Source organism: Lolium perenne, chromosome 7 (genome assembly GCF_019359855.2).
Source record: "Lolium perenne isolate Kyuss_39 chromosome 7, Kyuss_2.0, whole genome shotgun sequence".
Classification (NCBI taxonomy): domain Eukaryota; kingdom Viridiplantae; phylum Streptophyta; class Magnoliopsida; order Poales; family Poaceae; genus Lolium; species Lolium perenne.
The window spans coordinates 328,081,764-328,106,874 of record NC_067250.2 but is presented as its reverse complement, the minus strand read 5'-3'; the positions used below and the strand labels follow the sequence as shown (position 1 = coordinate 328,106,874).

At 44.1% G+C, this 25,111-nt stretch overlaps 1 protein-coding gene across 1 annotated transcript; it reads left to right on the top strand.

Moving 5' to 3' along the window:
- Positions 1–1,001: 1,001 nt before the first annotated feature.
- Positions 1,002–5,148, top strand: LOC127313131 (putative disease resistance protein RGA3). Its single transcript, XM_051343678.2, has 2 exons — positions 1,002–1,525; positions 2,013–5,148. The coding sequence occupies exons 1-2, from the start codon at positions 1,217–1,219 to the stop codon at positions 4,794–4,796; spliced, it is 3,093 nt and encodes a 1,030-aa protein (XP_051199638.1). The 5' UTR covers positions 1,002–1,216; the 3' UTR covers positions 4,797–5,148.
- Positions 5,149–25,111: the final 19,963 nt, after the last annotated feature.

Below are 25,111 nucleotides of genomic sequence, written 5' to 3'. Positions count from 1 at the left end.
AAAATGATTGCAACAAAAATCCATATGTTTCAAACAATGCAAAGTGGTCAAGCAACAATTAATTTTCTATAGATTGAATAACAACAAAAATCACCAACTATTTTTACAAAAGTCACAAACGTTTACAAAAAAAAACTGTGTTTGCAAACAAAGCACAAGTGGTCAAGAAACAATTGATTTGCCACTGACTAAATTACAACAAAAATCATCATCTATTTTTACAAAAGTCACAAATGATTACAACAAAAAATTGCATGGTTGCAAAAACAATAGTAAGTGATCAAGCAACAATTAATTTGCTACATATTGAATTGCAACACAAAATACTAACTATTCTTTACAAAAGGTTACAACGAAAAACTAGTGCACAAAGAAGCGAGTCTTTAGCTGGTCTTTGCGTCCACACCCGTGATAGTAAATGTGCATCAACCAGACTTCCTTGTTTTGGACTACCGATCTCGCCGGCTACGATTTTGGTTCGCCGGTGCATCTCTGCTGGTACATCTCTCCAAAGTTTGTAATGAACTAAAAATGTATTGTTCCGTTTCATAATATAAACCGTTTTTTAGCAAGTTTTGCTTGGAGGTAGTATTGTAGACATGTGTGACACGTCGGTTATAGAAACGATTGCATGCATGCTTCAATAAAAAAAAAAATCCATGCATGCAACAAAATACTAGTATAGATAGAAGCGACGAAACAACTACTAATACTTTGCATGCATGCCTAGCACACTGCCGATTGCTCACGCGCGTTACGTCAGCTGAAAAGGATGGAGCATGCGGCATGCCGAGTGTCAAAGCACATGATTAGGGACATGTGGTGTCTGCTCAAAAGAACTTGAGAGCGAAAGAGCAATGCATTTCCATGCGAGTTGAGAGTTGAGACGACCGATCGGTCGCCCGAGCTCAAGCATTTCCCTATCAAAATACACTTTAAAGAATTGGAATATTAAAAAATATTACTCCGTAGTACAATATACTAGCCATGTTTTCTATACACCATTTTTCGCATGCATCATATATTCTTTACCTATACAGCGGGAGGAAAAGAAGCTACCGAGCGGCAACACCGAGCAGCCGGGTTAGGTGAAGATCCGTCCTACTGAGACAGTGAAGTTGTCCTCGTCGAAAGAAACGATCCCCGTCCGTCCGGCGCCGGCGGGGAGAGAGGCAGGGATAAGCTGCGACCGGCCGGCTCCTTCTCCATCCGATCCATGCCGCTGCCGTTCGACGCCGTCGGCCAGGCCGTCGGCGCGGCGGCGTGGCTGGTGGGCACCGTGGCCGAGCGGCTCGTGGGCGACGGCGTCGCGGCGTGGGCCGCCCGCCACGGCCTCGACGACGCGGAGGTACCCCGCCTCACGGCTGCGCTGCGGCGCGCCAACCTCGTCCTCGGCGCCGCGCGCGCGGGCGGTAAGAAAATCGGGAACGAGGAGCTGGCGGGGCCGATCGCCGCCGTGCGCCGCCTGGCCGCTGACGCGCGCAACCTCCTCGACGAGCTCGACTACCTCGAGATCCACCACAAGGTACGCCTACCTGCGTGCTGCCGCTCCGCGCGCTTTGTTAAATCTCGCAACACGCACTCAAGATCTTTGCTTAAATTAGTAGCAGATCAGTATGGGTGACGGATACTGTGACATGACATGGTCAACAGATGTAGGCAAGAAATCCACCTTAAGTTGTCGTGCTGCTGCTCCGCTTTGTTAAATCTCGCAAGGCGCACTGGAGTTTTTTGTTTAAATTATTACTAACTAGTAGCAGATCTAAAGGGTGACAGGATAATGTCAACAGATATAGTAGGAAAGTAAGTAATCATAAATGATTTGTAGTTGTACTCACAGTGGAGCACACAGAAAAGGCAACAATATAGTATACCAGGCAGGCAAAAGCATCATCCTACTTTCACTTTTCAGTTTTTTATTTATTTCATATATTGTTAATTTTCTCATCCTACTGAAAAATGTTAGGAAGATATGCAGCTGCACAGTAATGATTTCAGTCTATAATTAACAGATCAGCGATAAGGAGCACGACCCATGTTCATCGAAGGCACAATCTTTTATTCGTTTTGCATATGGATTTGCCAGTCAGACGAGTAAATACATATCATCCACAGTAAAAATCAATCCAAAAGTTTCTGCCATGCATGAAGAGGATGGTCCTTTGACAACCAAAAGAAAAGTTGAGCGGCATGATATTATGACTGGAATGAAAAGAATGAAGCTTGCCGATTCAGATAACCAAATGATTCCTGAGAGCAAGCTTGAAGGGGACACAGTTCCAGATGGAACAACAGAGAGGAAACTTACTAAAGATGACATATCACGGAGAATAACAAATATTGTCGACCAGTTACATGGCATCTGTGAGGATGTTCGTAAGGCTCTCAAGCAAGAGAAACTTGATGAAATTATTCGAGTGACTCAAAACACAATCTCAAACTCACGGGAGGAAGGGGCCTGCTTTGTTGAAACTAAAGTCTTTGCTAGGGAACATGAGAAGAACCATATTGAAAACTGTATCATTAATAGCGAAGCAAGTAACCAAAAACTTATGGTGCTTCCTGTTATTGGTACTGGAGGTGTTGGAAAGACAACACTTGCCCGAACAATATACAATGACCCAGATGTACAAGCTAAATTTGGTATCAGGATTTGGATTCATGTATCTGTCAACTTTGATGTGGTCAAGCTTACAGAACAGATTCTAGAGTGCATTTCTGATGGCAGGCATAAAAACTTGAGTAAGAATTTCAGTATGCTCCAAGATGGTATCAAGCAATGTTTGAACAAAAGATTTCTACTTGTTTTGGATGATATGTGGGAAGATGACGAGAGACGATGGAACAAGCTATTGGCTCCACTTAGATGTACCGAAATCTCAGGCAATGTGGTTTTGGTGACTACTCGAGAATTATCTGTTGTCAAAATGACGAGCACAGTGGAGCAGCACATTAACTTGGGTGGCCTAAAAGAAGATGTGTTTTGGCTTTTCTTCAAAAGATGCATATTTGGTGAAGAAAACTATCAAGGCCAAAGAAAGTTACAGAAAATTGGAAAGGAAATAATCACTAGGTTAAAAGGAAACCCATTAGCAGCAAGAAGTGTTGGCACACTTTTGAAAAGAAGACTTGAAGAGAAATACTGGCAGAGAATTTCAGATGATGATGAATGGAAACTGCAAGGAGGCAATGATGACATCTTGCCAGCACTCATGCTAAGTTACAATCACCTTCCCTACCACCTCCAGAGATTGTTCTCTTACTGTGCTGTATTTCCAAAGGGCTACAAGTTTCACAAGGAACAGTTGGTATGTATTTGGATTGCTCTCGGCTTTGTCGTGGATGAAAGGAAGAGATTAGAAGATACTGGAAGTGACTATTTTGATGACTTGGTAGACAGGAGCTTCTTTGAAAAAATTGAGGAGCCACAGGAACCTGCCTACTATCTCATGCATGATTTAATTCATGATGTAGCACAGAGTGTCTCGGTAGATGAATGCCTCACTGTAGATGGCTCAGCTCCTCTAATAGTCTCCCCGTCTCTTAGTCATGTCAGCATCTGGACCGACTCAGCTTACAAGAAGCAACAAAACGGCGACATAGAACGTAATGAAACCTTTGAAAAAAGGATAACTGCCATTCAAAAAGATGATATCTTAAGAAGCTTGGACAGTGTAATGCTAGTTGGTGCATACAATGAGACTCTTTCTGTAATGTTTGCGAAGATTCTCAGGCAACTGCAGTATGTCCGAGTACTCCGGTTATCAGCAATGTCCTTTGGTGCTGACAATTTGCTATCCAGTATTCCAAAGCTCATCCATCTTCGCTATCTAGAACTGTGGTCCACCAGCGACGCTCCCAAACCTTTGCCTGAGGCTCTATGTGGACTTTACCACCTGCAGGTCCTGGATGTAAGTCATTGGAGTGGTCTCAATGGTTTGCCAAGACGCATTAGTAATCTTGTAAATCTGCGATATCTCATTGTTCCAGAGGAGTCATCGGAGCCATTGCACTTGCACTCAAAGATCGCAAGAGTTGGCGAACTTAACTTTCTACAAGAACTGAAAGAATACAGTGTCCAAATAGAGAGTGGCTTTGAGATTTCACAGCTGGAGAACCTGAATGAGATCAGAGGATCTCTTAGAATCTTCAATCTTGAGAATGTCAGAAAAAAGGATGAGGCTTGTTGTGCAAGGATTAAAGACAAAAAGCATCTGAGGACTCTGTCACTGTCATGGGGAAGAACAAGCGCTAATCCTTCTTTTCCGAAGGAAGTGCTGGAGGGTCTTCAACCACATGATCGACTCGCGCATCTTCATATCATAAATTACATAGATGCCACTCCATCCTGGTTGGGTCAAAACTTCTCCCTCAACAATTTAGAAAGTCTATATCTTCATGATTGTACAGGAATGGAGATCCTACCACCCTTCAATGAATTGCCATTTTTGGAGAAGCTATCCTTGGTTGGTATGTCTGCATTGAAGGAGGTCAAGTTTGATTTTGGTTGTGGTACTGCAAGCAGAGGTTCTCCTTCCTCTGAGGAGGATATCACGGATTTGAATGGGTTTGCCCTTACTGAACTCGAACTATTCAGGTGTTCATCTTTAACATCAGTGAGGCTTCTTTCCTGCATGGCATTGACAAAGTTGAGCATCATGGATTGTGTGGTGCTAGCCTCTATAGATGGCTTGCAGTCCCTTGACCAACTGAAGTACTGTGACATTAAAGAATGCCCGTGTTTTCCATCTGCTCCAAATTTTGAAACACGGTTCCAGGGAATAATAAGCATCTAACATCTGAGACCATTTGACAAGCTCCTGTAAGTATTGCTTTCCTGCAAACTACCTCTCGCAATTCAAGAAATGTCACAAACTACCTCAGTCTTGTATTCTTATTGGCCCATGTTTCCTTGATAATGTGAACCTTTTCTGCTGGAAGAACTTCTCTCTCTTTGCCTAATATTTATCCATTGTATGGACGGAAATGACCTTTATGTTGTGCTACAACAAGGAGATGATCCCAGAATAGGTCAATGGTTTAAATGCAGTGAAGTTTTCTCTGTAATCTTTTTGTCAAAGAGTTACAATTGGTTAATGCAGTTATCCTCAAGGCTCCTAGAATTAGCAGCCAAGAAATCATGATTGACTGAGATTGGTTTGCACTTTAGCCAAGCTACGAGAATGATTGACTGGGATTGGTTTTCCGAGAAGTAAAATCTTTTCTGATCCAGTGACATATCATTGGACCACCCAACAGATTAGCAAGTTTTCTCAGTTATGAACAAGTTATGAACAGTGGCATGCACACATGCAAGCTCATTTGTTGTTTGGTTGACAATCTCTAAATTACATACTACATGCCTTTGGCATGCTCAAGTGATTCAAAACGATTTAAATCAAAGCAAGCAAGGAAGCTTCATTGTAGAGCGTTTTTTATCTTTTATTTTCTATCACTTTAATTCTTTCTTTAGTCTTTTTTTCCTTAATTTTTTTTCTACTGTGGTTCTTTCTAATTTACTTGTTTCAACAAAATATAGTGCTTATTAGTGAGGAGGGATTAATATCCTGTATTTATCCCTCGATATTAAATAATTAAAGTCGTGTATTTATTGACTCGCTCAGGCTGTCAGTAATCGCTATATTTGAACCCCTTTTCCCAAGAACCAAGGTCATGATTGGTTGCTCCGATTTTTGTGTTTCTGCTCATCGTATGCAGCGTGGTCCAATAGCTACCATATGAGTGGAAACTTGACTTGGCCAGCTTGGGTACTAGGTTTGGAAGCTAACAATTTCACTTCGGTTTGATAGGAGAAACGAGAGGCAGTTTGATTGGTAGACTGTTTTGCGCTTAGAAGAAACATAATAGTGTGTTTGGTTATGTGTGGAACGAGAAATGTGATAACCTCTTTTCCAAATGGTGAGGATAACACCCCTTTTCAACATCAACATAGCACACATTCTTCAGTACCATATAGCAGACATTGTTCACTACGACATAGCACACATTGCTCGACAGATAGCAGACACAGTTCATCACAGAATTAAACTAAACACGAGACATAAACAGGCACAAATTTTAGTCGTCGATCATGGGCACATATTTCAGTCATCGATCATGGCAAGGGCTGGACACCTCTGGACCACCTCCGTTATGGTGTAGTCGAAGATGGTGACCTTGAAGACGTTGCCCTCATCACCTTCAAGGTCATGAAGTAGGCTATCTTGACCTAATGGGCCATGGCAAATCCAGGTCAGCCCTGATCCAGATAGATAGTGCCTTTGACGTCTCTCAGCTTCACAATCCAGGAGCAGCCGATGTTCGTCTTCAGGATGATCGTCCTTGCGACGGTACCAAGGTAAGGGCGGAAGCCTGTGGGAATTGCAACATTTTCAACCGCGAAGACAACACCACTTTGGCAAAGTGGGTTGGTCCAACGTCGCGATGGAAATGGCCAACCTTCATAGGCCTCCCCGTAGGCCTCTTGGCAGAGCTGGCTTCTCCAACTGCTTTGTTGGAAGTGCCCTCCCAAAAGGCATGGTGGTTCCAGCCATCATCAGCTTGGAGCACTGCAAAAAGAAGAAAAAAATTCAATGAACACAAATAGATGCAGGTTCAGCCTCATATGATACTATGTTTGTGAGACCAAATGAGAATAGAACACAGAAGGCCTCATACCTATGAACACCACAGGCAAAGGGACTATTCGCAAACTAAGTCTAGTGTACAAGCAATATTCTTGCACAAAGGACTAGGTTTACGGTCAGCCCCTTGCTTATGATTGTGCCACATTTGTATCATTGGCCGAAGGACAATAAGATTCCAAGAATGATGCAAGCAAAACAATAAGTCCTCATACCTATGAACACCACAGGCAAAGACATTCTTGCACAAAGGACTAGGTTTACGACCAGCCCTTTGCCTATGATTATGCCACATTTTAATCATTGGCCAAAGGAGAAACAAGATTGCAAGAATGATGCAAGTAAAACAATAAGGCCTCAGATCTATAATCACCACAATGCTATTCAACCTAGTACAAGGCACAAGGAAGAGTATTTGTGCTTTTCTACAAGGTTGGATAGCATCAATTGTGGTGTTATTTAGTTCACAAATCATATCATAGGCCATAGCATTGAACAGATCAAAGAGAATAGTTGGAATAATTGAACAGATCATTACATGAAGTTAAATTGGATCAACATTGATAGATCAACCAACACATCAAGGTTTACAGTACAAACATAGGCTAATTCTGGTACATTACATGCCAGGTTATCTTACATCACTCATCACAAATAGCCCTAATCCTCTTCAGTTTATCCTTGTTAACAAAACCTAGTTTTAGCAGGTCATACACGACATAATCTAATTTTTTCCTATCTTCTTTTAGTGTCTCATTTTCTGCCCTCAATGCCTCTCTTTCTCCCTGTAGGGATTCGTTGCATAGAAAACAAAAAAATTTCCTACCGCGAACACGCAATCCAAGCCAAGATGCAATCTAGAAGACGGTAGCAACGAGGGGATTATCGAGTCTCACCCTTGAAGAGATTCCAAAGCCTACAAGATGAGGCTCTTGTTGCTGCGGTAGACGTTCACTTGCCGCTTGCAAAAGCGCGTAGAAGATCTTGATCACGGCGCCACGAACGGCAAAGACCTCCGTACTCGGTCACACGTTCGGTTGTTGATGAAGACGACGTCCACCTCCCCGTTCCAGCGGGCAGCGGAAGTAGTAGCTCCTCTTGAATCCGACAGCACGACGGCGTGGTGTCGGTGGTGGTGGAGAAACCCGGCGGAGCTTCGCTAAGCGTGTGGGATGTGGAGGAGCGGGGCGGCTAGGGTTTGGGGAGAGGGGGGCGCCGGCCACTTGAGGTGGTGCGGCCACCTTGTGCTTGTTGGGGTGGCCGGCCCCCTCCCCTTGGCCCTCATTATATAGGTGGAAGCCCCAAGTGTTGGACTACAAGTCTCCGAATAAGACCCGAACCCAAAACCTTCCATGTGATAGGGAAACCTACCCAAGGTGGGAATCCCACTTGGGGTGGGATTCCCCCCTTCCATGTGGGGGGTGGCCGGCCCCCTTAGGGGAGTCCACTTGGGACTCCTCCCCCTCTAGGGTTGGCCGTCCATGGAGGTGGAGTCCCTTTGGGACTCCGCCTTCCAAAGTGGTTTCTTCCGGACTTTTCTAGAACCTTCTAGAACCTTCCATAGAATCTTCCGGATCATTTTAAATCTTATAAAATGACTTCCTATATATGAATCTTATTCTCCGGACCATTCCGGAACTCCTCGTGATGTCCGGGATCTCATCCGGGACTCCGAACAAAATATTCGAACTCCATTCCATATTCAAGTTCTACCATTTCAACATCCAACTTTAAGTGTGTCACCCTACGGTTCGCGAACTATGCGGACATGGTTGAGTACTCACTCCGACCAATAACCAATAGAGGGATCTGGAGATCCATAATGGCTCCCACATATTCAACGATGACTTTAGTGATCGAATGAACCATTCACATACGATACCAATTCCCTTTGTCACGCGATATTTTACTTGTCCGAGGTTTGATCATCGGTATCACTCTATACCTTGTTCAACCTCGTCTCCTGACAAGTACTCTTTACTCGTACCGTGGTATGTGGTCTCTTATGAACTTATTCATATGCTTGCAAGACACTAGACGACATTCCACCGAGAGGGCCCAGAGTATATCTATCCGTCATCGGGATGGACAAATCCCACTGTTGATCCATATGCCTCAACTCATACTTTCCGGATACTTAATCCCACCTTTATAACCACCCATTTACGCAGTGGCGTTTGATGTAATCAAAGTACCTTTCCGGTATAAGTGATTTATATGATCTCATGGTCATAAGGACTAGGTAACTGTTGGCACGCAAAATTGCAGCGCAACACCAGGATAGTCGTCGTACTTTCGTGACGACGAACGGATGATTTCCGAGCAAATCAACAAAGATACCTCAATTTTGGAGAGGAAAGACGACCGCTTTTCAGCGCAAAACGGTAAAGATTGAACCAAACCCTAGGGCTGCTAGGACATGGCAGTAGAAAGAAACGATAAAAAGATAGACGTAAAAAGGTAGATTGTATTTTTGATAGATCGATTCGTTCTCTCGTCAATCGGCCAGGACCTATTTATAAGGTGCAGGTCTTTGCGTGTCTTTGCGTGTTGTTACAGGACTCCAAAGCTGAAACGGCCTAGAACTTTACCCGGCCCGAATCAGTTGCCGTATATACGAATCATACCTGCCTAATATATTTGTTTGACATCATACAGCAACTCCATAAGGTTACGTAATAACACGTTCTGGCCCAACGGAATTAAATATCCGGCCACATTGCTAATGACACTAGATAATAAGCGACTTTGTATTGCTTCTTACGTGACTGCAACACACCTTTGCAAACAATACTTCATCTTGACATCCGAGGCAGACACAAAAATTTGTCTTAGGCAGTAGCAGGTTAGCTCAATGTACCATGTAATCTATCCAGGATTTGTTCTCGATAGCTCCATATTTGCAAAATCTCTATATAATTATCCTGACCAAATAGCCTGTTACGCTTGATTTGCTGCTGATACATCTTTGTTGAACTCCGATCACTCCTGCATTTTGAACGAAACACCAAGACCAAAAATATATGTCAATCAACAATTAAATCACACACTTGTAAATTAATTTGGCCGATCATCCAAACCAGCGAGCCAAATTTCGCTATTAACACATGCCCCCCTGTTTTTGGTACAATTGAATTGACCAAAAACACATCCACAATACCTTAGTACAATGCCAATAACTTCACTGGCTATTAGGGCGATGTCCAAAGAACACATCGGCCAAATTTTTGCTAACCGCGATGTGTAAATAACTCATCAGCCATATTTTCTTAGGGCGATATTTCAAATAAGATATCAGCCGTAGTGTTATCAAGCATACATCCACATGCTAGGATAATACTTCTTAAAATATTTTTCATTGGGAGCTTTCGGAAATTTCTTCCCTGCAATGATTGTACAAAATATTGATTTTGAGGAACAATCTCTATAACTATATAGGCCTTCCCAAATCGGCAACCTTTTGCCGAATTATGTACCTTTAGTATCAATAGGTCACACTCTTTTTAGCGCCAAAAACAATCTTCTAACAAAGCCGGCCAATCTTTTTAATAACCATTGTAATCATGGGCCGACTGATGTGTCCAACATATTGCTTCATGCACTTCACCTATATCTAATATGGACTGAATCCAATCAATTTAAGAGTAAACCATCTGCAGTTCGGCAATATATTTCATTATTCAACAAGGTATAATTTAAAGCTTGTCGCTGAATGTTTTTTATCTCTCGCCTGACTTGGATAAATAAGTAATTAGAGATACTCTCCAATCAACTGACTTTAACACTTGACAATTCGGTTATTTTAATTCATCTACCGAATCATACTTTCTTTGTACTGCTAATTGCTGACTTGATCCAGTCCAAGACCAGGTGCACAGTCTACCGAACAAACATCGAGCAGACATATTTTATTCTCAGCGATAGCTTGCATCGGTCTTTCAACCTTCCTTCCTTAATATTATAACCAGATGCATGTTTTGCTAAACAATTAGCTCTAGGACTTTCTTCTCTAGGTATATGATGTATAATGAACTCATCTAGAGACTCAATTATATCTAAAACACCGGTCCAAATAACTATTTAGTACTTCATCAAAACATTGGAATTCGCTTTTATTTTGGCGCACTACCAGAAGCGAATCCCCAAAAGCATATGTAACCTTAACAACCATATCTACTAAACTTTCTAGAGCAAACCAAAACCTTATATTCAGTTTGGTTGTTAGTACAAGGACATTTCAAACGGACCGATGTTTCATAAGCTATATTATTATGGGAAATTAAAACATGGCCGACACCATGTCCGTCTCTATAAACCGATCCATTAAAATATTTTTCATGGGCAAACACCAACAAAAATAATATTTTCCTCATCCGTAGTCATATGACCAAAAATAGAACCGGCGACAACTTCACCTTTCATAGCACGCATCGATTCATATGCTAAATCATATTATATTAGTGCTAAACCCATTTTCTAATCCTACCATTGGTAATCGGTCGATGTAACGTAAATAGTTAAACATGTCGGCTATCAAGTTTGCACACATATACTAGAAAGTACATAGTGCCGAAAATTGGTACATGTATAATATAAAGATACACATAAATTTCCAGTAAACACGTACCGATTCTCGGCGTCGAGTAAGCTGCAGCTTAGATATGCAATGATGTACTTCCTCTAGATATCCTCTTCGTAGGCACCATTGGTTTATCTTGATTAAACCATTCATTATGCCAGTTCTCAGGTGACTTTTCTCTAATTTCCAATACTTGTAATCGTTGTACCTGTAGTTTTTGAGTATGTGTGCGTCCTGTTGGGTACCACTGAGGTCCTGGTTTAGTTCCTGCTACAACTGACTTAATTCTGTTGCCCCCCGAGTTCCACGGCCTGTACTGATGTGATATCATTTTTGGCGTAAATAGTTTGTCCTCGGCCGAAAACATTCTCTGCTGATCAGATATGTCGCTGGTTACAACTCTCTGGCTACCTCCATTTCTTGAATCCCAGCATTGCGTATATGTACTAGCATCAGATTTGAGAACTGTTGGAGACAAACAAGCTGAAACGGCATACCTTCTAGCCGATCCAGATTTCCTACTTATACGTGTGCTAAAGGATGCCAGCATATCATTTGCATGTTTCCCTTCTGTACTAGCAACCTTTTCTTTAACTGAACCAGAACAAACTCGATCAATGTAAGCTGTTTTGTGATTATTAACAACACCTACAGCTGATCGATGGTCACCAACCTTCAAACCATGGGTAGCATCTAAATCATCTGGGCTTTTTACGCACTTAGGTTCAACACGGTTCACTGGCATCCACATGAGTTTGCGGTCACCCTTACAGTTTCTAACATCTTCCTTGTGCACCGTGGATCGGTTTCCTCGAATAATAGTTGCATCACGCGACATTGCTTTCTGATGGAACCGAACCTTTTTCTCATGCAATTTTGGTCTGAACATATACCTCGACGGAACCCACTCCGGCTGAAGATAACATGCTGGCCATGTATGATACGGGGAATTATAATCCCATGGAGGAACTTTAGGACACATAGGAGGTGGGCAGCCCCAATGTATTGGCACCACTGGGAAATAAGGTTGCTGGTTCTGTGAATTTACTCGCCAGCACTCATGCCCCCTGGGTCGAGTAGGAGACCTGGGATGCTTAGTACCTCCAAACCGACTAAACACCTTGTTGGCCTTGCGTGAAGTGTATTTGTCCAACATATGTTTAACAGTCGGCTTTGGTCTTGGAGCTTGTTTTCTCTTTCTTTCATCGACGTTTTGTACTCCTACATTTGGATTTTTTGGTTTGATCATCCTAGGCGCAGCATTATCATCAATGATAACATTTTTCCCTTTGGTAGATTCGGTCTGATCCGACCGAACGAGAATTTTCTTGTTCTCGAAGTCAATCGCACTGATAGGAAAAGGATTAATATCGAGCTTCGTCTTAGAACATTTTGTAAATATCAATCGTCCGTCATCAATGGCCGATTGTATCTGTCGACGAAACACATTACAGTCATTAGTAGAATGTGAAAAACAATTGTGCCACTTACAATAAGATCTTCGAGCCAATTCTTCTGGAGGTGGAATTACATGACCATCTCTTACTCTAATTATTTTTTCTTGCACCAATGTATCAAAAACTCTATCACACTTGCTAAAATCAAAATTGTACTTAATATCCTCTTGCTTAGTAGGTGTAGGATTCAAAGCAGAACATGCAAAAGGTTTTGACGTAGGTGCTTGCATCCATTCGGCTATGCATATGTCAATATAATCACCACTAGCCGAATCACCATCATATTCTAAATCCTTAACCATGTGGTTTTCATTCTCTTTGTTCATATTTTCTTTTAACCGGCTCTGTTTTCTAATTTCTTTAGCCTGGTTTTCATGTGTCAAAGCTTTCTGCAAAATTTGATTAACATCTAAAAATTCTTGCCCTTCTAATTTTTCCTTAATATGAGCAAGCAGACCCGAAAAGGCAAGATCAGCCAAATCCTTTTCGGCTATGTTTAAGCTTAAACAACGGTTTTTTACAATTTGAAACCTTCTAATATAATCATGAACACGCTCATTATGTTTCTGCCTAACCATGGTTAAATCTGAAAGTCGAAGTTCAGTTTCACCGCTATAAAATTAATCATGAAATTGTTTCTCCAATTGTGCCCATGTTAAAATAGAATTAGGAGCAAGCGATGTAAACCAAGTAAATGCAGCACCAGACAAAGACAAAGAGAATAATTTTACTCTATAAACATCCGATGTGCATACCTCACCACATTGTGCTAGAAAACTTCCTACATGCTCAAAAGTGGATGTACCATTTTCTCCCGTAAACTTAACAAAATTGGGAATTCTAAAACCACGTGGATATGGTGTCAAGTCAAAATATTCAGGGTATGGTTTTTGATATGCATGTGCTCTACCCTCAGGTTGCAAACCAAATTCCCTAAGTATACTAGCAATTTGATCCTTAAAATTATCAGTGGGTTGTGGAGAACTAATTTGTGTAACGGGAACACAAGTGCGTTGTGGCGGCATCTCCGACGAAGTAATTTGAACATGCGTGGTTTGTTGCGGAGAAACATTAAAATTGGCATCTGGTATCGGCCCGTAAGGAACCCCGATACCAATGGGTGGCAGCGGTGATGTATTATATGCCACCGTTTGACAACTAGGTTGCTGGAAATTGGGATTAAACCCGACACTTCGGTTATTTATGTAATTCTGTGGAACCAAAGTTGAAACAATAGGAGTAGCAACACTAGGTAGAAAATTATTGGCTGATTTGCTAGCATAATTTTGACCACCTTGATTATTATTTACGGCGATGTGAGGCTGCGTAACATTAACATTAGCCGATGTACCAGATGTATATGTATTATTTTGCAGATTAAGGAATCGGCTATTCTCTATAGGCATCAGATTTTTCTGAGAATGTTCACCTTCTATTTGCAGCACTAAAGAGCGATCTTGATGAGGTAGACTAGTTTCAGAATTTATATCATCTAATTTTGCAAGCATACTAGCCATTGATTGAGTAATTGTGTGCGCCGCATGTGCAATATCAGAACTGAACTTGCTAGCTACGGACACATCGGTGTGATGAGAAATTTTGGTTGAGTTACTTACCTTAGTGTCCAACGTAGGAGAAGGGATTGGTGCCATTACCTTCATGACGATGCCGTCTCTTGTCTTGAAGTATTGCTTCAACTTCTCAGCCTTCAACTCTTCAAGCTCCCGCTCAAGCTCTAGCCGATCATCTTCACACAAATCTTCAAGGCCGAAGTCAATGATGTTGTCTAGGTCGATGCAGCTTGTGTCCATGGGATCAGAGTTCATCGTGTGCTTCCTCGTCCCCAGCGGAGTCGCCAATTGTGTTGGCACGCAAAATTGCAGCGCAACACCAGGATAGTCGTCGTACTTTCGTGACGACGAACGGATGATTTCCGAGCAAATCAACAAAGATACCTCAATTTCGGAGAGGAAAGACGACCGCTTTTCAGCGCAAAACGGTAAAGATTGAACCAAACCCTAGGGCTGCTAGGACATGGCAGTAGAAAGAAACGATAAAAAGATAGACGTAAAAAGGTAGATTGTATTTTTGATAGATCGATTCGTTCTCTCGTCAATCGGCCAGGACCTATTTATAAGGTGCAGGTCTTTGCGTGTCTTTGCGTGTTGTTACAGGACTCCAAAGCTGAAACGGCCTAGAACTTTACCCGGCCCGAATCAGTTGCCGTATATACGAATCATACCTGCCTAATATATTTGTTTGACATCATACAGCAACTCCATAAGGTTACGTAATAACACGTTCTGGCCCAACGGAATTAAATATCCGGCCACATTGCTAATGACACTAGATAATAAGCGACTTTGTATTGCTTCTTACGTGACTGCAACACACCTTTGCAAACAATACTTCATCTTGACATCCGAGGCAGACACAAAAATTTGTCTTAGGCAGTAGCAGGTTAGCTCAATGTACCATGTAATCTATCCAGGATTTGTTCTCGATAGCTCCATATTTGCAAAATCTCTATATAATTATCCTGACCAAATAGCCTGTTACGCTTGATTTGCTGCTGATACATCTTTGTTGAACTCCGATCACTCCTGCATTTTGAACGAAACACCAAGACCAAAAATATATGTCAATCAACAATTAAATCACACACTTGTAAATTAATTTGGCCGATCATCCAAACCAGCGAGCCAAATTTCGCTATTAACAGTAACTATGTATCGAAAGCTTATAGCAAATAACTTAATGACGTGATCTTATGCTACGCTTAATTGGGTGTGTCCATTACATCATTCATACAATGATATAACCTTGTTATTAATAACATCCAATGTTCATGATTATGAAACTAATCATCCATTAATCAACAAGCTAGTTAAGAGGCATACTAGGAACTCTTTGTTGTTTACATATCACACATGTATCAATGTTTCGGTTAATACAATTAGAGCATGGTATATAAACATTTATCATAAACATAAAGATATATAATAACCACTTTTATTATTGCCTCTTGGGCATATCTCCTTCAGTCTCCCACTTGCACTAGAGTCAATAATCTAGATTACATTGTAAGATACCTAACACCCATGGCATTCTGGTGTTGGTCATGCTTTGCCCTAGGGAGAGCTTTAGTCAACGGATCTGCTACATTCAGATCAGTGTGTACTTTGCAAATCTTTACTTCTCCATCTTCGATGTACTCGCGAATCGAGTGGTAACGCAGCTTGATATGTTTCAGCCTCTTGTGTGACCTTGGTTCTTGTGCATTGGCGATGGCACCCATGTTGTCACAGTATATGACTAGTGGGTCCAATGCACTAGGAACCACACTGAGCTCTACAATGAACCTCTTCATCCATACCGCTTCTGATGAGGCCTCTGAAGTCGCTATGTACTCTGATTCTGTTGAAGACTTCGCCACCGTGCACTGCTTCGAGCTTGCCCAGCTTACTGCAGCACCATTCAATATAAACACGTACCCAGATTGTGACTTAGAGTCATCAGGATCAGTGTTTCAACTTGCGTCGGTGTAACCATTTACAACGAGCTCTTGGTCACCTCCATAACAAAGAAACATATCCTTAGTTCTTTTCAAGTACTTCAGGATATTCTTGACCGCTGTCCAGTGTTCCATTCGTGGATCACTTTGATATCTGCTAGTCAAACTAACAGCATGTGCTATATCCGGTCTAGTACATAGCATGGCATACATGATAGATCCTACTGCCGAGGCATAGGGGATATTACTCATCCTTTCTCTTTCTTCTGCCGTAGCCGGTCCTTGAGTCTTACTCAAGACCTTGCCTGGTAACATAGGTAAGAACCCTTTCTTACTTTCGTCCATTCTAAACTTCTTTAGAATCTTGTCCAGGTATGTACTCTGTGATAGCCCTATTAGGCGTCTTGATCTATCTCTATAAATCTTGATGCCTAATATATACGATGCTTCACCAAGGTCTTTCATTGAAAAACTATTATTCAAATAACCTTTTACACTGCTTAATAGTTCTATATCATTCCCAATCAATAATATGTCATCTACATATAATATCAGGAATGCTACAGAGCTCCCACTCACTTTCTTGTAAATACAGGCCTCTCCATGACACTGTATAAACCCGAAGTCTTTGATCACCTTATCAAAGCGTCGGTTCCAACTTCTTGATGCTTGCTTCAGTCCATAGATTGAACGCTGAAGTTTGCATACTTTGTCAGCATTTTTAGGATCGACAAAACCTTTGGGTTGTACCATATACAACTCTTCCTCAATGTCTCCATTAAGGAACGCCATTTTGACATCCATCTGTCAAATCTCATAATCGAAAAATGTAGCTATTGCTAACAAAATCCTCACAGATTTTAGCTTCGCTACAGGTGAGAAAGTCTCATCGTAGTCAACTCCTTGAATTTGTCGGAAACCCTTTGCGACAAGTCGAGCTTTATAGACAGTAATATTACCATCAGCATCTGTTTTTCTCTTGAAGATCCATTTATTCTCGACAGCCTTGCGGCTATCAGGTAAGTCTACCAAAGTCCATACTTTGTTATCATACATGGATCCCATTTCGGATTTCATGGCTTCTTGCCATTTGTTGGAATCTGGGCTCATCATCGCTTCTTCATACGTCGCAGGGTCCTCATCATTGTTATCCACAATCATGACATTTAGACAAGGATCATACCAATCAGGAGTGGCACGTTCCCTTGTCGATCTGCGAGGTTCAAAGAGTTTCCTCGTTCGAAGTTTCATGATCATTATCATTAGCTTCCTCTCAAGTCGGTGTAGGCGATGCAGTACAACTTCCGGTACTTAGCTACTCTGATCAACGAGTATAGATTCATCAATCTCATCGAGTTCTACTTTTCTTCCAGTCACTTCTTTAGTGAGAAATTCTTTCTCAAGAAAGGTTCCGTTCATAGCAACAAAGATTTTGCCTTCGGATCTGTGATAGAAAGTGTACCCTATAGTTTCCTTAGGGTATCCTATGAAGACGCATTTCTCCGCTTTGGGTTCTAGCTTGTCCGGTTGTAACTTCTTTACATAGGCTTCGCAACCCCAAACTTTAAGGAACGACAGCTTAGGTTTCTTATTAAACCATAATTCATACGGTGTCGTTTCTACGGATTTTGATGGTGCTCTATTTAAAGTGAATGCGGCTGTCTCTAATGCATAACTCCAAAATGATAACGGCAAATCAGTAAGAGACATCATAGAATGAACCATATCTAAGAGAGTTCGATTACGACGTTCGGACACACCGTTTTGTTGTGGTGTTTCCGGCGGTGTCAATTGTGAAAGTATTCCGTATTTCTTTAAATGCATGCCAAACTCATAACTCAGATATTCACCTCCACGATCAGATCGTAGAAATTTAATCTTCTTGTTACGTTGATTTTCTACTTCACTTTGGAATTCCTTAAACTTCTCGAAAGTTTCGGATTTATGTTTCATGAAATAGATATACCCATATCTACTCAGATCATTTGTGAAGGTTAGAACATAACGATAACCACCGCGTGATGCTACACTCATTGGTCCGCACACATCGGTATGTATGATTTCCAATAAGTCAGTAGGTCGCTCCATCATACCAGAAAATGGAGTCTTAGTCATTTTTCCCATTAGACATGCTTCGCATCTATCAAGTGACTCAAAGTCAAGTGATTCAAGTAATCCATCGGTATGGAGTTTCTTCATGCGTTTCACTCCAATATGACCAAGACGACAGTGCCACATATAAGTAGAATTATCATTCAATTTAATTCGCTTAGCATCAATGTTATGTATATGCGTATCACTACTATCGAGATCTAACAGAAATAAGCCATTCTTTTCAGGTGCTCGACCATAAAAGATATTATTCATAAAAATAGAACAACCATTATTCTCAGACTTGAATGAATAACCGTCTTGCATTAAACAAGATCCAGATATAATGTTCATGCTCAACGCGGGTACAAAATAACAATTATTTAGGCTTAAAACTAATCCCGAAGGTAGATGTAGAGGAAGTGTGCCAACAGCGATCACATCGACTTTGGATCCATTTCCAACGCGCATCGTCACTTCATCTTTCAGTAGTCTTCGTTTATTCTTTAGTTCCTGTTTCGAGTTACAAATATGAGCAACCGAACCAGTATCAAATACCCAGGTACTAGAACGAGAACCAGTGAGATAAACATCTATAACATGTATATCAGATATACCTTCTTTCTTCTTCTTGACAAGGCCGCTCTTCAGATCAGCCAGATACTTGGAGCAATTACGCTTCCAGTGTCCCTTCTCCTTGTAGTAATAGCACTCAGCATCAGGCTTAGGGCCGTTCTTAGATTTCATAGGAGGCGTGGCAGCTTTCTTGCCACCCTTCTTGAATTTTACCTTAGACTTGCCATGTTTCTTGAAACTGGTGGTCTTGTTGACCATCAACACTTTGTGCTCTTTCTTGATCTCAATCTCAGCAGCTTTTAGCATGCCAAAGAGTTCAGGTAACTCCTTGTTCATGTTCTGCATATTGTAGTTCATCACAAAGTTCTTGTAACTTGGTGGCAGTGATTGAAGGACACGATTAATCCCCAGTCTGTTAGGAATCACTATTCTCAAGTCACTGAGTTTCTTCGCATGCCCGGTCATGGCGAGCATGTGCTCACTAACGGAGCTGCCTTCTTCCATCATACAGCTGAAGAAATGTTTCGATGCTTCATAGCATTCCACGGCCGCATGAGTTTCAAATATAGCTTTCAGCTCATTCATCAACTCATGAGGATCGTGGTGCTCTGTTATCACCAGATTTTGGCCAAATCAGAGGTGGGCCGTAAGGGAGATGGGCTTGGAGGATTACACGTGGAAGATCTCTGAAGCGGCCTTACACGAAGAGTTTGGGCTAGATTGCCCGTGTATCTGTATTATAGTAGATCGCATCTTAGATTAGAAGTTAGAGTTTGTCTCGTGCACGGTGGGGATTATTCCCACGTTAGAAAGTCCCCTGGACTATAAATATGTATCTAGGGTTTATGAAATAAACAACAACCAACGTTCAACCACAAATCAATCTCGGCGCATCGCCAACTCCTTCGTCTCGAGGGTTTCTACCGGTAAGCATCATGCTGCCTAGATCGCATCTTGCGATCTAGGCAGCAGAAGCTTTATGTTGTTCATGCGTTGCTCGTACTGAAGCCTTTTTGATGGCGAGCAACGTAGTTATCTTAGATATGTTAGGGTTAGCATTGTTCCTCGTATTACATGCTATCGTAGTGCAACCCTTGCATATCTAGCCGCCCTCACATCTATCTTAGGTGTGGGGGCGGCACCCCGCTTGATCATTATTTAGTAGATCCGATCCGTTACGGTTGCTCCTTGTTCTTCAAGGATTAGTTTAATATCTGCAATAGTTAGGCCTTACAAAGGGTTGGAGGATCCAGCGGCACGTAGGGTGTCGTTTGCTAGTCCTAGACAGGATGTTCCGGGGATCAACCTCGTGTTGGTTTTTAGGCCTTGTCTAGGATCGGCTTACGATCACCGTGCGTGGCCGCGAGGCCCAATCGTGAGTAGGATGATCCGATTATGCGGTGAAAACCCTAAATCGTCGTAGATCGCATTAGCTTTATCTTGATCAAGCAGGACCACCATATATTCGTGCACCTCGTACGAATCATGGGTGGATCGGCTCCTTGAGCCGATTCACAGGATAACCTGAGAGCCGATCGAGGCTCGTATTTAATGTTTACGTGTATGCCATGCAGGAAACTAAGCGAGGCATCTCCATCACCTTCCTGACCAGGTATAGGTCAGGTGGCACGCCCTGCACCAGCATCGGACGTGTGTACCAGAGGCTTTGCGGGCCGTCGCTCGGAGGGACCAGGGCCAGCCGCAGCCCTAAGTTGTTCCCGGCTCTACTGTGTTGCCCGTCGCTGCCCGCCGGTGGGTTTTGACCGCAACACATTCTGGCACGCCCGGTGGGACCATCGTCTGCATCAACCACATCGCCATCTACATCTGAGATGGCGGACGGCACGCCAGTCACGTACGAGGATCTGACCGACGAGCTCAAGAAGAAGTATGACGAGGTCAAAGCAATCCTCGAAGCCGACCTCATCGGCTCTTTCCACATAACCCGTTCACATGGCATCAGGTGGAAGGGGTTCTCGCCTGATGGTGCACTCGATGGGATAGACCTCTCTGCCCCGTCAGAAGAATGCACCAGGTCCCTACGTCAGGAGATCAACTACTTGGTGGCTCACTCGCTACACCGCCACTCTGAGAACCTGGTGAACACTCTGGAGCGTGTTGCTCTCCGGGTGATCCAGGAGATCATGAGGCACCAGTACTCTCCGTCAGGACCAGCTCTCGGGACACACCAAGGAGAGATGCCACTCCAGTCCCGTCCACCGCTGCCATTTGCGTTGGCAGCACCAGAAGTGCCGAATTCACCGGCATTCGTCGTCTACAAGATCGGTGGTGACCCTAGTGACTGCCAGTTCTTGCATGAGGCGCCTAAGGAGATCCCTCACGGGTACATGTGCACGTATGTGCCAGATTGCGGTAATCAAGCGCTCACAAACCAGGCCACAACATCAGGGACTTCTGGGAAAACAGGAGGAATGTCAGCGACAGATCTTGAGAAGCAGACGTGGCTAACTAAGTACGCCACCCCGACGAACCTCCAGAGCTCAGCTCCTGCAGTTGGCTCAGAGCTGGAAAAGCAAGCATGGCTGGCTAAGTACGCCACCCCAGCGAATCTTCAGAGTTCAACTCCTGCAGCCAGCACAGCGGATCAGATCAGTACCATACTGAGAGACCAGTTCGGCATGGTGCCGAAAAGGAGGGCAATCGGCTATTCCAAGCCGTACCCCGACGAGTACGAGTTGATCCCGCTACCACCTAAATATCGGCTCCCTGATTTCTCCAAATTCAGCGGATCAGATGGTTCCAGCTCCATCGAGCATGTGAGCCGATATTTGGCACAGCTAGGAACGGCCTCAGTGTCGGATCCACTACGCGTGAGGTTCTTCTCACAGTCCCTCACGGGATCGGCTTTCGGGTGGTACACCTCGTTGCCACCAGACTCGATCCGGACTTGGAAGCAGTTGGAAGAACAGTTCCATATGCAGTACCACTCAGAGACTTCCGAGTCTGGCCTTGCCGATCTAGCACAAATACGTCAGAAGCGTGGAGAAACTGTGACAGAATACATCCAGCGCTTCAGGAATCTAAGGAACCGATGTTATTCGGTTCGTGTGACTGAAAAGGAAGCAGTCGAGTTGGCAGTAGCGGGCCTTGCAGCACCGCTCAAGGACACGGCCTCCCAAGCAGACTACCCCTCACTGGCGCACATGGTTCAGAAACTGTCGGCATATGAACAGCGCCACCCGAACTTGTACCAGGACAAATTCAAGCGTCCAGTAGTCCTGGTCGAGGCAGAGGAAGACGAAGTTTCTGCGGGAGATCAAGAGGTAGAAGTGGCTGAATGGACTTGGGGGGCAACCCCCGTGTCCTGCAAATGGGTTAAGCCACCAGGTCCGCCCAGGGGTTTTGATTTTGATGTGACCAAAACTGAGCAAATTTTCGACCTCCTGCTCAAGGAGAAGCAGTTGAAGATACCCGAAGGTCTCAAATTCCCCACGGTACAGGAGCTGAATGGAAAGCCATACTGCAAATGGCATAACTCGCTCTCCCATGCCACCAACGACTGCAGGGTGTGGCGTTAGCAGATCCAAATGGTGATAGAGCAAGGACGTCTGATTTTCAACCAGTACGCCATGAAGGTCGACACCCAACCCTTCCCCACCGTTAACATGGTGGAATGCACTTACCCTGAAGGTTGCCAGCCATGATCCTCGTTCAGTGTCAACATGGTAGGACTTGGACACCACGCTGGCAAGGATGGAGACGAGGGCAGCTGCTCTCGTAGCAAGGACACAGAGGAGGCCGCTCCACGCGATCGGCTCCGTCATGATGGCAAGCGCTACGTCACAGAGGGAGAAGTGAAGAACATAAGATATCAGCGACCCCTCTCTGATCACCTCCTCAACAAGTATGTGAGTCAGTATGACCAACGCCGACGATCCAGTGATGATGATGAAAGAGATCGTCTGGCTAGAGAAGCCAGAAGACATCGTCGGCATGATCGCAAAGAGGAGGAGTACGAGCGCCGTGCCAAGGAAAAGTCAAGGGAGCGAGGCGACGAGGATAGGCACTGGGACTGCCCCTTCTTCAGACACTGCTGGGATTCAGGAATGAGCCGATTGCCCACAATCGGCAATTGCCCAGAATGCAACCAGAAGAAGAAGGAGGCAGCCAACGTGTCCGTGTTCAAACGTCTAGGGCCTCTCCCAACACAAAGTAAACGCGCGGAGTCCCCTCGGTTGGAAGATCTCGAGGATTCAGAAGACGAGGGAGAAGAAGAAGACAGGTACCACCGGCCAAGGTGGTGCCCTGACGGGCTCAGCCGTTCCCAAAAGCGCAGGGTTCAGCGATTGCGCGGCCTGGAGGAAGCCGAAAGGTTATACCTGCATACGCTAAGGAAGGCGCGACCTGATCTGGCTGCAAAAGTTCAGCGGACCCTGGACGAAGAGGGTCGTCCACGGAAAATGGAGTGGCGCCCCAAGCAAAGGAAAGCCGATGATGATACATCGGCTGGCACAAACATGGTGCTCGTCCTTCCGATGGAGTTTAATGCTCCAGGATTACACGATGCACTCAAGGTGGACAACAGCGAATGCATCGACATGGCAAAGGACGAGGTTGGGCTGGTCTTATCCACTGGCCTGACTGAGTAGCAAGAGCAAACCGACGAGCAAATGTGGTAAAGCCGATCCTTGGGATCGGCCTCAAGGATCTATGAAGGAACATTACAGAGCCTTCATTGAGCGCTTCAGTCAATATGGAGGCCGATTCCAGCAATCGGCCAAAATTATCTTCACCACATGTTCTGCTTACATGCAACGTCGATCTACTGGGCAGCAGTTCACGTCGGTTGATGAGCCAGGGAAAATCAACATTGGTCATACCGAAGCCGACGTGCAAATACGGTGCCTTGGCTAGACTACAGAGCCGATATCTGCAGTTACCTGTCAGCTTCGGCTCGGGGGGCACCTGAACACGATGAATATGTGAACATGCACAGGAGAACATGTGTGCAGTGAAATATTGGGGGCCGATAGAAAAAATCGGCCAGTAAAAAAAAAAAAATTACACAAGACCAAGAACTACCGGCTATGTGCTCAAGGCCCAAATTTTCGCCAAGATGGTTTTCGGATCGGCCTCAAGAACTTCTGTTTCCTTGAAGGGAATGTACAATGAGAAGCAGCCTCAGTTGCCATGAGCCGACCACCCTTTGCGTCGTTTAAGCTGTTGGTGTTTCATCTACATCGGCGTTCAGTGGAAGAAAGCTGATCTGGGGGCAAGTTTGGTTGATTCTTCATGATGGCTATCTCGGATTACCAGATTACCTGAGGTCAGAGCCTTTTTGTTTGATCTGTGCGTCCTTGCCGGTATTCTCGCCTTGATTAAGGCTCGGGGGGCAACTCGCCCGAAAGTTTCTTGGCTCTGGAGAGCCAATTTGGTTGGAATCGGCTGGCTCTACATCGCAACTGTTCTGAAGAGGGGTGCTTTTGTTACAGAGGTATCAGCTTTAGCATCCAAGCTGATTCAGCGACAGTTCCAGGGTCCTTGTAAAGACACCTGCTCAAGACCAAACCTCCGGTTTACTGCGATCGACTGTGTTATCGTCATCGGTAAGACTAGCTAATTTGGAGGGATGACTGAATTGGCCTGTCTCGCAGATTATCGTGAGAGACCGATGCGTTGCCGTCAGTCATTGAACATTGATTAGGCTAACGGTCGACAAAGTCAGGTGAGGAAAAATCGGCTGATTATAAAATTTCTTACAAAGAGAAGCCGATTGTTCGACAAAAGGGGACAGATTACTACTGCCAACCCTATGCTAGTAAATCCCTACTCTAAGGGCTGTTGCTGTCTTCGCCGTCGCTGGGGTAGCTGCCGTCATTGCTGCTGTCGACGAGTTCCTCGTTGCTGCTACTGTGACCTTCAGCAGAGGCTTCTTCCTCGTCATCATCATCGTCCTCATCTGACCAAGCCCAGCCCCGGATGCGCTTTGGCGGTGGTTCATCGGAGGAGGTGTTGTCCTCCTGTTCCTCCTTCAAGTCGGAGGAGATGTCTTCGTCTTCGGCGTCCTCTTCTTCTTCTTTGGTGACGGAGGTGAATTTGCCCCGGAAGGGAGGGTCTTCGTCGTCGCTCTCCGCCTCCAGTGCTCCGTCAACCAGGTACCGGAGGTCATCTTCCCCGTCGGTTAGGGGCATGGCCCCATCTGACCAGACAAGGTCTTCACCCTCTGGCACGAAGTCGAAGTCCCACTCCCGCTTGTCCCAATGCTTGGGAGCACGACGGTTGTACGCCT